Below are 15,080 nucleotides of genomic sequence, written 5' to 3' on the forward strand. Positions count from 1 at the left end.
ACTGACACACCGGTGGTGACCCAGTGTAAACTCTGACACACCGGTGGTGACCCAGTGTAAACTCCGACACCCTGGTAGTGATCCAGTGTTAACACTGACACACTGGTGGTGACCCAGTAGGAATTCTGACACACTGGTGATGACTCAGTGTGAACACTGACACATTGGTGATGACCTAGTGTAAACTCTGACACACCAGTGGTGACCCAATGTGAACTCTGACCCACAGGTGGTGACCCAGTGTGAACACTGGCACACCGGTGGTGACCCATTGTAAAAATCTGATGCACCGGTGGTGACCCAGTGTGAACATTGACACACCAGTGGTGGCCCAGTGTGAACCCAGGCACATCAATGGCCCAGTGTGAACTCAGACACACTGATAGTGGTCCAGTGTGAACTCTGACACACTTGTCCATCGGTCTCTTCTGAATGTTAATGATATTGATGTCCTGGCCAAGGTAATATTGAAAACAGCCCCAGGAAGCCATCGAATCAGGACAGTTTCCACCGCATCTATTTGCTCTCTCCCTCGACCCTGTGGCTCAGTGAATTGGCAGGATGTGGAACGATCGGTGAGTTTTGCCCATTCCATTGACCATTCCACGTCCTGTGGCTGATGCCAGCGGTAGGATGCAGTGTTCAATGCAGGTGTGTGCCTGGTTCACTGGGACTGCTGAACCCCACTCCTTTGTTGCTCATCCAAAGTGGAATAAATATCTGAGGGAACTGCAAACTCCTTTACTGCAAACCCAGTTTTCCTGTGGCGGCCTTCATATAGAGATTGGACACAGACTGGGAGATACAAACCAGAGGACATGGATTAAGGGTGAAAGGGGAAAAGTTTAGGGGGATTTTTTCACACAGAGAGGAGTGGGAGTGTGGAACAAGCTGAAGTGGTGAATGCAGGCTCAATTTTAACGATTAAGAAGAATTTGGACAGGTACATGGATGGGAGAGGTATGGAGGGCTATGGACTGGGTGTAGGTCAGTGGAACTAGGCAAAAAAAAAGTTCAGCACAGACTAGAAGGGTCGAAGCAGCCTGTGTCTGTGCTGTAGCATTCTATGGGAGATTGCTTTGCTCTGTCCACATCAGTGACAGGGATCATCCAGTGGCCAATCGCTTCAATTCTGCACCCTGCTCCCGCACTGACGTGTCTGTCCATAGCCACATTTACGATCCCACCAAAACTACCTGTAAATTGGAGAAGCAACGCCTATTATTTCCATCTGGCCGCTCTCCAACCTGATGGCATTAACATCGACTTCTCCACTTTCTGCTAGACAGCTCCCTATTCTCCCTCTCTTCCCCATCCTCCAGCTCTCCACCTCCTTCCCTCTCCATTCACAGAGCCATCACTCCCCCACCCACCCCCCCCCCCCCGTTTGCTGGTATTCCCTCCCTCCCTTATCCACCTCCTGCCTGTGGGTCTGCGTTCCTCCCCCCCCCCACCATTTTGATTGGACGCCTGCCCACATTTTGCTCATACCTTAATGAGGGGCTCAATCCCGAAACGTTGGTTATGTATCTTTATCTTTTCAATATAAAGGACACTGTTTGACCTACTGAGTTTCTCCAGCATTCTGTTTTTACTTCAATCATGTTGTCTGCAGACTTTTATGTTTTACACCTGCTAATTCCTTACATCAGAATTAAAAATCTGCTTGCTTTTTTTAAAAAAAAGGGCTAAAACGAGGAGGGTTCTGATGAGAACTTGCATCCTCTCTCTGTCTTCCTCACTCTTCTCTCCTCTGCCCATCACAGCAATCACAGAGCTCGCCGAGAAGTGCCTCTTCCAAACGTCCATCGAAGGCCCCCGGGTCGCCAAGCCCCACCATTTGTGTGAGTACTGAGAATTCGTGGAACTGCTCTGCCTCCGCGCTGGCTGCGGATGTGGCCCTTGTGCAAGGGCAGCCTGAGGCGTGTCTCGAGGAGTTGACAGCAGCTTTCTGCAGGACCCACCTTCCTGAGGCCTTTCTGTTTCAGCACCCCCCCCCCCACCACCACCCTGGCCACGCTGCCCCGCGTCCATCCCCGCATCTTTCTCAGGTCCCACCCCCCTCCGGACCAATGACTGATTATCTCTGCTCAGTGCATCCAGATGTTGCACCTCTGGATCTTCTGCCAGTCACTTTAAATCCACAGTGAATAATTGAAGTAGGGGTGGATGAAAGGGCTTAGATGGGGGGAAAACCTCTCCCTTTAGTCAAGATTCCTAAAGCTATGGGGGTGGAGGCAGAAAACCTCTCCCTTTAGTCAAGATTCCTAAAGCTATGGGGGTGGAGGTGGAAAACCTCTCCCTTTAGTCAAGATTCCTAAAGCTATGGGGGTGGAGGTGGAAAACCTCTCCCTTTAGTCAAGATTCCTAAAGCTATGGGGGTGGAGGCGGAAAACCTCTCCCTTTAGTCAAGATTCCTAAAGCTATGGGGGTGGAGGTGAAAAACCTCTCCCTTTAGTCAAGATTCCTAAAGCTATGGGGGTGGAGGCGGAAAACCTCTCCCTTTAGTCAAGATTACTAAAGCTATGGGGGTGGAGGTGGAAAACCTCTCCCTTTAGTCAAGATTCCTAAAGCTATGGGGGTGGAGGTGGAAAACCTCTCCCTTTAGTCAAGATTCCTAAAGCTATGGGGGTGGAGGTGGAAAACCTCTCCCTTTAGTCAAGATTCCTAAAGCTATGGGGGTGGAGGTGGAAAACCTCTCCCTTTAGTCAAGATTCCTAAAGCTATGGGGGTGGAGGTGGAAAACCTCTCCCTTTAGTCAAGATTCCTAAAGCTATGGGGGTGGAGGTGGAAAACCTCTCCCTTTAGTCAAGATTCCTAAAGCTATGGGGGTGGAGGCGGAAAACCTCTCCCTTTAGTCAAGATTCCTAAAGCTATGGGGGTGGAGGTGAAAAATCTCTCCCTTTAGTCAAGATTCCTAAAGCTATGGGGGTGGAGGTGGAAAACCTCTCCCTTTAGTCAAGATTCCTAAAGCTATGGGGGTGGAGGTGGAAAACCTCTCCCTTTAGTCAAGATTCCTAAAGCTATGGGGGTGGAGGTGGAAAACCTCTCCCTTTAGTCAAGATTCCTAAAGCTATGGGGGTGGAGGTGGAAAACCTCTCCCTTTAGTCAAGATTCCTAAAGCTATGGGGGTGGAGGTGGAAAACCTCTCCCTTTAGTCAAGATTCCTAAAGCTATGGTGGTGGAGGTGGAGGGGGTCTGAGGAAGAAGTTTTTCCCTCGGAGAGGTAGGGTGGTTGGAATGTGGGCAGGGAAAGGGGATAGACAATCTCCCAACATCAAAGTGTCTCGATAAGCACGATACTACTATGGGCCGTGTTAGTGAAAGATATTTATATGAATGGTCAGCGCAGATGAGTTGAGCCAGACGGTCTGTTTCCCTGCTCCATCACACTTCCTTGCCATTCTCCCCTAAACCTTCGTCCTGGGGTGGCTTATGCTAAGTGATGCCCACAGTGACCAACCCATGCTCAGCTGGGTGTCTGGGTCCAACACATCAGGTAATTCTCCTGTCCTTTCGGACAGTGTGCTGACTGGCTACATCATGGTTTGGTGTGGGGACACCAATGTCCCTGAGTTTAAAGCCCTGGACACAGCCCTGGACATCACAGGCAAAATCCTCCTCACTGTTGAGTACAGCTACGGGGAATGCTGCCATTGAAGAGTAGCAGCAATCATCAAGGATCCACAGCACCCACCACACACTCTTTTCTCGCTGCTGCCATCAGGAAAGAGGTATCGGTGCCTCAAGACTTGCACCAGCAGGTTCAGGAACAGCTGCTACCCCTCCATAATCAGACTCCTCAATGACAAACTCAAACAGAAACTTACTTTTGCATTTTATTGATTTTTTTTTTCTCTCTCTCTGTATTGCAGTTTGTTTACATTTCTTTATTTGCTTGCGTGCGTACATTGAGTCAGTTTTTTGTTGTACTGCTAATAAGTAGTAATTCTGCCTCGCTCTCAGGAAGGAGAATCTCGGGGTTGTACGTGATGTCAAATGTACTCTGACAATAAATCTGAAATCATTTGATCTTCAGGTTAAAATGGATAAGCAGGCACTTCCCTACAAGGAGCTGGCTGCAATTCCCAAAGACAAGGCCATACTGGAAATTGAGCGGCCAGACCTCATGATCTATGAGCCACATTACAGCTACATGTTTGCAGACAGACCAGAACCCCAGGGTTCTGCTGAGGTACACCTGCTTTCCTTCCTCTCTGTGGTGAAACAGAATATCTCGGTTATTAGTTCTCCTGCTGTGTGAAGACACTGATTGTTCTCCTTGTGGGGCTGCTGTTGGGTTTGGCGAGATTGGCTATTTACGGGCCGAGGCATTGGGCGGTCGACGGTTTGGGGTGAGTTGACTGCCTGCCTGTCTTTCCGGGTTGCGTCTGGGCCCGCGCGGCGTTGGATCAGGAGCATGCAGTGTTCAAGGGGACGGTGGCAGAGTTCAGGGAACGGTGGCCCCCCCATACCCCCCCCCCCAGGATTTGTGTGCATCGTTGATGATGAAAATCGTGTTTTTAATTTGATGTGAAATAGAGAGGTGGTCGCAATTACTGCTTCTCACAGTTCTGTTGCCACACATTATGGCGGTTTTTGGTTTTCGTTGTAGCTTTATTTGTCACTGAATAAAGTTTGTATGTTTATATATAAAAAGAGACGCTGATTGTTGGATGATTTGGCTGCTGCTCTCAGGTTAATCTTCCAGTGAACCGTGCCAGTGACGGTTGCAGAGGAATTACCCTCAGGATCAATCCCAACCCCCACATTTGACCGTGTTACAGAGGCTACAGAAACACAGGATGAGGGAAAGTACAGGCCGGATGTGGGTCCTGGACGAGAATAGAAAGGAATGGCATGGTGGAGGGATTGCCCACTGAGTCGGTCTGGTTGGAAATCAGTAACAGGAAGGGAGCGATCACTGGGAGTAGATGACAGGCCCCCAAAAAGCCTTCAGGAACCTGAGGAGCAGATAAGTAGGCAGAGATCTGATGGGTGGGACGATGGGCCTATGTCTGCTCCAAGATCTTGTGATACATTCACTTGTGAGATTTTGGGAGGGTGCAAAAATAATAGGTTTGTCATCTTGGGAGCCTTCAAACTCCCTAAATTGTCTGGCACCTCCATGCTGCAGGAGGGATATACGGGGCAGAATTTGTCAGGTGTGCAGACAGGCTGACTAGAGGAGAGACCATGATGGGTAATGAACCTGGTGATAGATCTCTTGGAGGGGGAGCTTTTCGGTGACTGTGACCATAACTCCCTGTCCCTCAGCCTCACCATGGATAAAGATAGGAGTAGACAAAATAGTAAAAGTAAATAGTAAAGGAAAGGGCTTAATATTACTGGAGAGTAAACTGAGAACTGATGTTCTAGGGGAAACGCACAGCAAAAATGTGGACGATGTTTACAAACCACTTGCACAAGGTTTAAATTTTTTTAGACTTGCAGCACGGTAACAGACCCTTCCATCCCATGAGCCCGTGCCACCTAAATACTCCAATTAACCCTGCATGTTTTTGGAGGGTGGGAGGAAGCCCACACAGACATGGGGAGAACATACAAACTCTTTGCATAGAGCGACGGATTCGAACCCAGGCCATTGGTGCTGTAATAGCATTGTGCTAACCGTGCTGCCTCATACTGGTTTGCCCTACTGAGATGGGGAAAAGACGGTCAGGTAAAGAGAGGTGGGGAAGCTTCTCAGGAGGAGGAGGGAAGCATGCACAAGGTTTAGGAAGCAAAAGTCAGAAAGAATGCATGAGAATTATATGGTAGCCAAGAAGGAACTTTAAAAAAAATAAGGACTGAGGTGAGGTAAAGAGAGGCATGAAGACCTTGGCAAGAAGGATTAAGGAAAACCCTCAGGTGTTCTACATGTACGTGAAGAACCGAAGGATGATGAGAGTGGGGAGGTGTGCCTGGAGGGAGAGGAGGTCCTAAATGAATATTTTGCTTCAGTGTTCACTAGGGAGAGGAACATTGGTCAATGTGAGGTCAGTGTAGAACAGACTAATGTCAAAGGTTAAGAGGAAGTGCACAATCTTCTTTAAAAACATCTGGGATCGGATGAGATATAGCCCAAATGACTGCAGGAAATGAGGGAAGACTGTTCTGGGGCATTGGCGATGATCTTTGCACCCTCCCTGGCCACAGGGGAGGTACCAGAGGATTGGCGAATGTCACCCCCTGGTTTAAGAAAAGTAAGAGGGAATTATAGAGCAGTGCAAACTATTGGGCAGGATTCTGAGGGACAGGATTTATGAGAATTTAGAGTCTAGTCATTTCAGGGATAGTCATCGTGGTTTTGTTAGAGGAAGGTCCTGTCTCTCGAGCCTATTGGAGGTTTATGAGGATGTAACATCGATGAAGATAAGGTGGTGGATGTTGTGTATATGAATTTTTGTGTAAGGCATTTGACAAGGTAGCCTCATTCAGAAAATCATGAGGGATGGGGTCCACGAAACCTTGGTTGTGTAGATTTGGAATGGACTTGTCTGCAACAAGTAGAGGGTGGAATTAGCAGTGACCTAGTGAAGTTCTGCAGGGATGTGTTTGGGACCCCTGCTCTTTGAGATTTTTGTAAATGATGGATGAAAATGTGGAGGGGTTTGCAGGTGACATGAAGGATGGACATGTGGATAGTGTAGAGCAGTGGTTTTCAAACCTTTTTCTTTCCCCTTGCATATCATCTTAAGTAATCCCTATGCCATAGGTGCTCTGTGATTAGTAAGGGATTGTTTAAGGTGGTATGTGAGTGGGGAAAAATGGTTGAGAACCACCGCTCTACACCCAATTGTTAGTGAAATATTTTGCTTGAGAAAAATTTTCATTAGCCCATTTTCTTTGGAGTTCTGAAACCGTGCTGACAATGAGTCAATTAGGGACGATTAAAACAGAGGTTTTCAAACTTTTTCTTCCCACTCACATCCCACGTTAAGTAATCCCTTACTAATCACAGAGCATTTATGGCATAGGGATTACTTAAGGTGATATGTAAGTGGGAAGAAAAAGTTTGAAAAGTACTGGAAAGTTGTCGTAGGTTATAACAGGATATGGGCAGGATGAAGAATTGGGCAGAAAAGTGACAGATGGAGTTCAATCCGGATTAGTGTGAAGTGATCCACTTCAGAAGGTCGAACTTAAAGGCAGAGTCCATGGTTAATGGTAGGATACTTATCAGTGTGAAGAACAGGAGTGTGTGAGTGTGAGGGAGAGAGAGAGAGAGAGAATATTTCCCTGGGAGTAGCAAAATGCACTCAGTTATGATCTGCAATACCTTTCCTGATGAAGTGGTGTGGACTGCTTTGATAGATTACTTTAACTGGAAACTGGAGAGGATAATGGTTATACATGTAGTTAGAGAGCATGGAAACTCCTGCTTAGTACAAGGCCTTTGGCCCTTGATGTTGTGCCAACCTTTATAAATCCTAAACCCTTCCCACCTCGTAACCCTCTATTTTTCTTTAGGCAGGCAAAGAGTCTCTTAAATGCCCCTATAGTTCCAGCCTCCACCCCTGGCAATGCATTCCAGACACCCACCACTCTCTGTGTTTTTAAAAAAAAAACTCCAGATGACCCCCTAAACCTTCACTTTGTACAGATGTCCTCTGGTGTTTGCTACTCCTGCCCTGGGAAATAAGGTCTACCTTATCAATACCTCTCATAATCTTGTAGACCTCTATAAAGTCACCTTTCATCCTGGTCAACCTCCTCTGCATCCTCTCCATAGCTTCCACATCCTTCCTGTAATGACGTGACCAGAGCTGAACACAATACTCTATGTGGTCTCACCAGAGATTTGTAGAGCTGCAACATGACCTCTCGTCTCTTGAACTCAATCCTCCAGCTAATGAAGCCCGACATCTCCTAGGCCTTACTAACTCTCCTATCAACCTGATTGGTGACCTTAAGAATCCATGGTAAAACACACAGAGAAATACTGAAAGAACTCACCTGGTCTCACAGTGTTCATTAGGAGGTACAGATCTATTACTGACATTTTGAGTATAAGCAAAGAACAGGACAGCATTAGAATAAAGATGGAGGAATTCAAACTGACAAATGATGTTAATTGGATCTGATAACAGGTGGTTTGGGCAGCCCAGTTGGTGTACCAGTTTGCGGAATACTGTTACAGCACCGGGTTCGAATCCGGCGCTGTCTGTAAGGTGTTTGTACGTTCTCCCCGTGTCTGCGTGGGTTTCCTCTGGGTGCTCCAGTCCCCTCCCCACCCCCCCACCATTCAAAACATATCGGGAGTGTAGTTTAATTGGGTAGCACAGACTCGTGGGCTGGAAGGGCCTGTTACCGAACTGTATGTCTAAATTTAAAATTTATTTGATTTTGGCTCTGTGAAAGGAGAACGGAGGGAAAAGGGGAGAAAAAGAGAGAGACAGAGCTGGAGGTAAGGTGACAGGGAGAAGATCCGTTCTTCCCTCTGTATTTTACCATTAACCAGTATTCTGCCTCATTATCGGTGAGAATTGAACAGATTTTCTCTTTCAAAGCCCTGATGGGCATAGCTTGTTCATGTGCTGCGAATTCATGATTTTATAGAGTCCACGAGGGACATCTTCCCCCAGGTCAGAACCTCCCTCCCCTTCATTGCACTTTGCACACTGTGTATCACATGGCAGATCACAGTCACTACTGATGAGCTATCTCAATTCCCAGCTGTTGCTGCTGAAGGACAGATAAGCTGGAAGCGGTGATGCATTTCACAGATCCTCAACGCTCTCCATCTGGACAATTCCCAGATGTCCTGATACACTGCTTGGAACAGCTTACAGTGTGAACTGGAGGCAATCGACAGGGACCTGGGGACAGAAAACTGCATTGCATCGTGGGCCAGGACGTGCATTGCATTGTGGGCCACACTGTTCTGTGTTCTATCCACTGCAGTTGGACGGAGGTGGGGCAGGGACTGCGGGGGAAGCTAAGGAAAAGTAACCCATGGATTTACATAGCTTTAGTCCACTTGCTGACTTAATGCAGGCATTTAACTCACAGACGACAGAGAAAATAGGAGGAAATAATGGGATGTCTGGATAGAAATTGTTCCATCAGGCAGACCGCATGGATTTGGGAACGGCAGGTCATGTTTGAAAATTTACTGGAGTTCTCTGAGGATATAACAATCGCGGGGGGATAGAGGGAAGCAGGTGGATGTTGTGCCCTTGCATTTCCAGAAGGCATTCTCACAAGATCACACGATATTAGAGCAAAAGTAGGCCAACTGGCCCATCGAGTCTGCTCCGCCATTTAATCATGAGCTAATCCATCCCCCCACTCCCTGCTTTCTCCTATAACCCTTGATGCCCTGGCTAATCAAATACCTGTCAATCTCTGCCTTAAATACTCCAAGCAACCTACAGCTGCCTTTGGCCACAAATTCCACTGACTCCTGACCCTCTGGGGAAACATTTCTGCATCTCTGTTTTAAGTTGATGCTCTTTTACCCTGAAGTTGTGCCCTCTTGTCCTAGTCTCCCCTCCCATAGGAAACAACCTTGCCAGACCTATTCTGTCCAGGCCTTTCAGCATTCAAAATGCCTCATCCTCTGTACTCAAATGAGTACAGCCCAAGAGCCGACAATCTTTCCTCATGTACTAACCTTTCATTCCTGGCATCATTCTAGTAAATCTTCTCTGTACTCTCTTCAACACCAGCACATCTTTTCTCAAATAAGGCACCCCAGACTATACCCAGTTTTCCAAGTGAGGTCTCACTAGTACCCTAAAGAGTCTCAATGTTATATCCCTGCTCTTATAAGCTCTTCCTCTAGAAATGAATGCCAACATTGCATTCGCCTTCTTCATCATCGATTCAACCTGCACAAAGATGACTGGAATTGGGGGGGGGTTAAAGTATTAGCATGGACAGTGGATTGGTTAACCTATAGAAGCGGAGCATTGGGATAAATGGGGGTTTCTCTGGTTGACAACCAGTGGTGTGTGCAGTGGCACAGCGGTCAGTGCTAGGCCCACATCTGTTCATTATGTCCATTAACGAGTTGAAAGAGGGGACTGAGTGCAGCCTATCCAAGTTTGCTGATGACATTAAACTGAGTGGAAAAGCAACTTATGCAAAGGATGTGGAGAGTCTGCAGAGGGATATAGATAGGTTAAGTGACTGGATAAGGGGTATGGCTGATGGAGTACAACACTGGTAAGTGTGAGGTATGGAGAAATAGTAAATTAGGCTAGTATTTAAATGGTGAAAGATTGCAGCGTGCTGCCATGCAGAAGGACTTGGGAGTGCTTGTGCATGAATCACAAAAGGTTGGTTTGCGGGTGCAGCAGGCGATCAAGAAGGCAAATGGCTTTCATTGGTGGAGGGTTTGAATTTAAGAATGGGGGGAGGATTCTGCTGCAACTGTACAGGGTACTGCTGAGACCACACCTGGAGTTCTGCGTGCAGTTCTGGCCCCCTTCCTCGAGACTGGCTTTGGCGATAGGGCAGAAGAGGTTCACCAGAGATTATGGAAGATTGGGTAGCTCTGCGATTAGACATAGGAGTTTAGAAAGATAATATCGATAATATAGAAGCAGGAAAGTAGTTTCCACTGGTAGGTGAGACTGTAGGTGAGACTGGAACTCAGGGATATGGCCTCAAGATTCGGGGGAGTAGATTTAAGACAGATGAGGAGGTTCGACATTCCCCCAGAGAGTCTGTGGAATTCTCTGCCCAAGGAAGGAGTGGAGGTTGCCTCATTATATATATTTAAAAACCAGATTGATAGACTTTTGGTTAGTCGGGGAATTAAGGGTCTCGGGGAAAAGGCAGGTAGGAGGGGCTGAGTCCATGGCTGATCAGCCGTGATCTCACTGAGTGCTGGAGTGGGCTCAACGGGCTGGATTGTCTTTGACCTTTGTTGATTAAAGTCTGTTCGTGCGCTATGACTCGATGTTTATGCCATACAAATACACAAGACGGTTCGAAATCAAAGCCCTCCCCCCCACCAAATCAAAACAATGAGTGGAGTCGGCCACTTGACCCAATGCCCACCCCTGCCACACAGCACCAGAAGGACTGGTCCCTGGGTCCCCGCATCACCCTGTTGAATCGGTCGCAATGCCTGCTGTGTGGAGAGGTACCTGACACTGGTCTTCAGCCTGCGGTGGCGAAGCAAACTGACCAGAGTCATTATGTAGAACATTATCACTGATCTTGCATGTTGGAACGTTCTCAATGTCTCTGCCTCGTTCACGGGTGATTTGGGCTCCAGGTTCTCTGCAGGTTGTTGCGTTTGTTCACCTGTTCCCTGCTAATCCAATGTTTTAACCATTGTTATGGAATTTCCTTCCACAGCGCCCACATTCCCCACGGCCAATGTCACCTCTCACCTACCCTGAGGTAAGCTGGAGAGTGAATGGGTGAGTGGATGGATGGATGGGTGGGTGCATGGTGGATGGGTGAATGAGTGATGGGGTGGATGGGTGGATGGGTGAATGGGTGGATGGATGGGCAGACAGATGGGAGTGTATTGTTACGTACAATGTACAGATTCTGATAGAATTAACGTACTTTAAAGGACACCAGGGATAGGATCTCACTATTGGTGCTTTGAAGCTAAGCCACAGGTCATTGCATTCGCTGCCTGATTCCCACCTCCCATGGTTCTCCACTGGTTCAAACGTCTCCACCATAAAGCTAAGCAGATAAAGATACATAACCAACGTTTCAGGCTAGAGCCCTTCATCAAGGTACGAACAAAATGTGGACAAGTGCCTGAATGGTTGGAAGGAGGGGTGGGAGGGAGGGAGCACAGTCCCTCAGACAGGAGGTAATAGGTGGAGAAGGGAAGGAGACCATGCCAGCAAATGGGGGAGGGGGGCTGGCTCTGTGAATGGAGAGGGGAGAGCTGGAGGAACAGAGGAATGGGGAAGAGAGGGAGAATGGTGTGGGGTCTAGCAGAAACCAATGTTAATGCCATCCAGTTGGAGAGGGCCCAGATGGGAAATTTAGTGATGCTCCTCCAATTTACGGGTGAACTCAGTTGGACTGTACTCGAGGCTGCGGACAGCCAGGTGAACGTGGGAGAAGGACGGAGAATTGAAATGGTCATTGGGACATTCCTGTGACTGATGCGGAGGTGCTTAGCAAAGAGATCTCCCAGTCCGTGTCCAGTCTCTCCAATGTAGAGAAGGCCACAAATTGAGCACCTGATATGACAGATAACTCCCGCGGATACACATGAAGTGTTGGTTCACTTGGAAGGACTGGGGCCTTGAATGGTGGTAAGGGAGGAGGGGTGGGCACAAGTGTAGCTCTTCCTGTGGCCGGGGTGGGTGGGGGGGAAGTAATGGGAGGAGATGAGTAGATAAGGGAGCGATCTGTATGGGAGGCAGGGAGGGGAAGGTGTGCCTGATGGTGGAATGACGATTTTAAATAACCCACTGACAGCTCCTTGAATGGACTGTTAAAAGCCTGTGATAATGTAAATATTGTTTTCTTTTCTCTTTGCAATATGTTAATTCTTCTTACCTCTGCTGTGTGTGTGTGTGTGTGTGTGTGTGTGTGTGTGTGTGTGTGTGTGTGTGTGTGTGTGTGTGTGTGTGTGTGTGTGTGTGTGTGTGTGTGTGTGTGTGTGTGTGGTGCGCATGTGCATGTATGCTTTATGACATTGGAAAGCTCAAGTTTGTAAGACTTCTACATTGAACCTATGCAGATGACAGAACAGTCTCATTCTTGTTACCAGATGTTTGAGGACTGATTCTGGAACTGTGACAGGATGGCAGAAATGCTGATGGACGCGCTGCTGTCTAGAACTCCAGGTCTTTCAGATCCAGTCACAGGATTGTGTGTTGTTCCACCAGCTTGCACAGACCTTGATTGGGCAGAGCAGAATGTTAACGACAGAGAGGTCAAAGTGGGAGGGAATTGGGAAACCTCTCGGGCTTACCCTGCTGAGGGCCTGTGTTGGGCCTAAAAGGAACCAGAGCTCACAACCAGGATTTGGCCTGGCAGGCGGTCACAGGGACCCTTGCAGTCAGATCCTTCTTGAACAACCGTAATGCACATTGTCCCTGAGATGACTGAGGTGGAATGGAGACAGCCACCCACCTCTTTACAGAGTTCAGATTCACTCAGAGTGTGTGAAGAAGGATGCAGGGGTCCTTGTCATGGTTCATCCCCAGCAGCAGCGTGACAGAGGACTCTGTGATCTACGGGCTGTTCCTAGGGATGTACGCAGAGTCTGACATACAGAACTGCTGGAAGATCATCAACTCGGTGAAGGGTGCACTTTAGTCTGCCAGAAACCTGTTGGTTTTCCAGCACACGGAGATGTTGGTGAGGCGATACTACTGACTGGCACATTCCATGCTGTGGAGAATGTGCTGAGGGGTGCAATGAGGCTTGGCCAACGTGAGGGGACTATGGGGAAGGACCGCAGTCTAGAGTCCTCCCATTACTGGGCACTGAGGGGTTGAGACCAAGGGAAAGTCTTTCAAACAACAGGAGGGAGAAATGACAAGGTTCCACAGGTATATTCAGAGAACAAATATAGCAATGTACATTGATGAGAATGTATAGATATGACTGACACTATGTGTGTGAAAAGACAGAATGGTTTTTCTTTTTGTAAGTAATTTATTGTGAATAAAGCCTTTTTTTGGAAAAAAGAAGGAAAGCTAGGGATTGGGTTGAGTAACGTTCTGCACCCCTTTGCCTCTGTCCGTCATGGTTGATCCATGCTGCGTGGGGGTCCTGCCTCACAACCCCACTCTCTCGACACCTTCCTCAAACCCGATGAAGAGTTTCGGCTCGAAATGACAACCATTCTTTCTATCACCCAGACGCTGCTCAACCCCTCCAGAATGACTTTGGGTTCAGTTTCCCCAAGTCTGGGAGAGCCTAGTTCAAGAGGGCACAACTTCAGGATTGAAGGGCGTCCATTGAGAACAGAAATGCGGAGGAATTTCTTCAACCAGAGGGTGGTGAATCTGTGGAATTTATTACCACAGACAGATGTGGAGGCTGGGTCATTGGGTGCATTTAAGGCAGGGATTGACAGGTTCTTAAGTCAGTTCTTAAGGTTATGGGCCAGATAGTGGGGCTGAGTGGGAAAATGAATCAGCTCATGGTTAAATGGTGGGGCAGACACGATGGGTTGAATAGCCTATGGTCTTATGATCTGCCATCTCCTTTGTGTGTCGATCAATGATCTTTCTGGTTTTTCTACCCTTAACTGGAATAGTTCCCATTCATTCTTGTAGTTTTTTTTAGAGCAAATGACATGGAGGTGGGTGACATTGTATAGACCCAGTGATTGATGTAACAGGTTCACTGCCTCTCCCAGGGTTTCCTTGTTAGTTCCTGTTTAGAACATGGAATGTACAGCACAGTACAGTCTCTTCAGCCCACGATGTTGCTCCACAACATCCTAATCCTTCCCTACCTGACACCCAACACCCTCTAGCATCCATGTGCCTATTGGAGAGTCCATCAAATCTCCTTCACCACCACGCCCAGTGAGCAATGCATTCCAGGCACCCACTACTCTCTGCATAAAATAAAAACTTACTTCTGATATCTCCCTTAAACTTCACTCCTCTCACCTTAAAACTGTTTATAACAGCCCTTATTTGAGACTGTAAAATGCAGTTCCTTGACTTCAAGCAAATAATAATTAGGTTAATTGTTTTCTGTTAATATTGGGGAATCTGGAGAGTTGATGAGCCTGTGAGGTGGGGGTGGGGTTAGGGTACAGCAGTGGTCCTCAACCTATTTTATACCACAAACGTACCACCTTCAGTAATCCCTTACAAACCACAGGGCACCTATGGGATAGAGCAGTAGTTCTCAAACTTTTTCTTTCCATTCACATTCCACTTTAAGTAATCCCTCTGCCATCGGTGCTCTGTGATCTGTAAGGGATTGCTTAAGGTGGGATGTGAGCAAGAAAGGAAGGTTGAGAGCCACTGCTCTCGTCCCAATTATTATTGAATTATTTTGCTTGAGAAAAATTGTCATTGGTCCATTTCCTTTGGAGTTATGAAACCGTGCACATAACATGTCAATAGGGGATGATTGAAACAGTAGTTTTCAAACTTTTTCTTCCCACTCACCTT

General features: G+C 47.5%; 1 protein-coding gene across 4 annotated transcripts in view; it reads left to right on the plus strand.

Moving 5' to 3' along the window:
- dmtn (dematin actin binding protein) overlaps positions 1-15,080 on the plus strand; it is a 136,427-nt gene that overhangs the window by 90,957 nt on the left and 30,390 nt on the right. For all 4 annotated transcript variants that reach the window (XM_069917781.1, XM_069917782.1, XM_069917783.1 and 1 more), the window contains 3 exons: positions 1,767-1,844; positions 4,040-4,195; positions 11,317-11,361. In XM_069917781.1, the coding sequence (XP_069773882.1) occupies positions 1,767-1,844; positions 4,040-4,195; positions 11,317-11,361 (279 nt within the window). The remainder of the gene's footprint in view (positions 1-1,766; positions 1,845-4,039; positions 4,196-11,316; positions 11,362-15,080) is intronic.

Source organism: Narcine bancroftii, chromosome 2 (genome assembly GCF_036971445.1).
Source record: "Narcine bancroftii isolate sNarBan1 chromosome 2, sNarBan1.hap1, whole genome shotgun sequence".
In the NCBI taxonomy this organism is placed as follows: Eukaryota; Metazoa; Chordata; class Chondrichthyes; order Torpediniformes; family Narcinidae; genus Narcine; species Narcine bancroftii.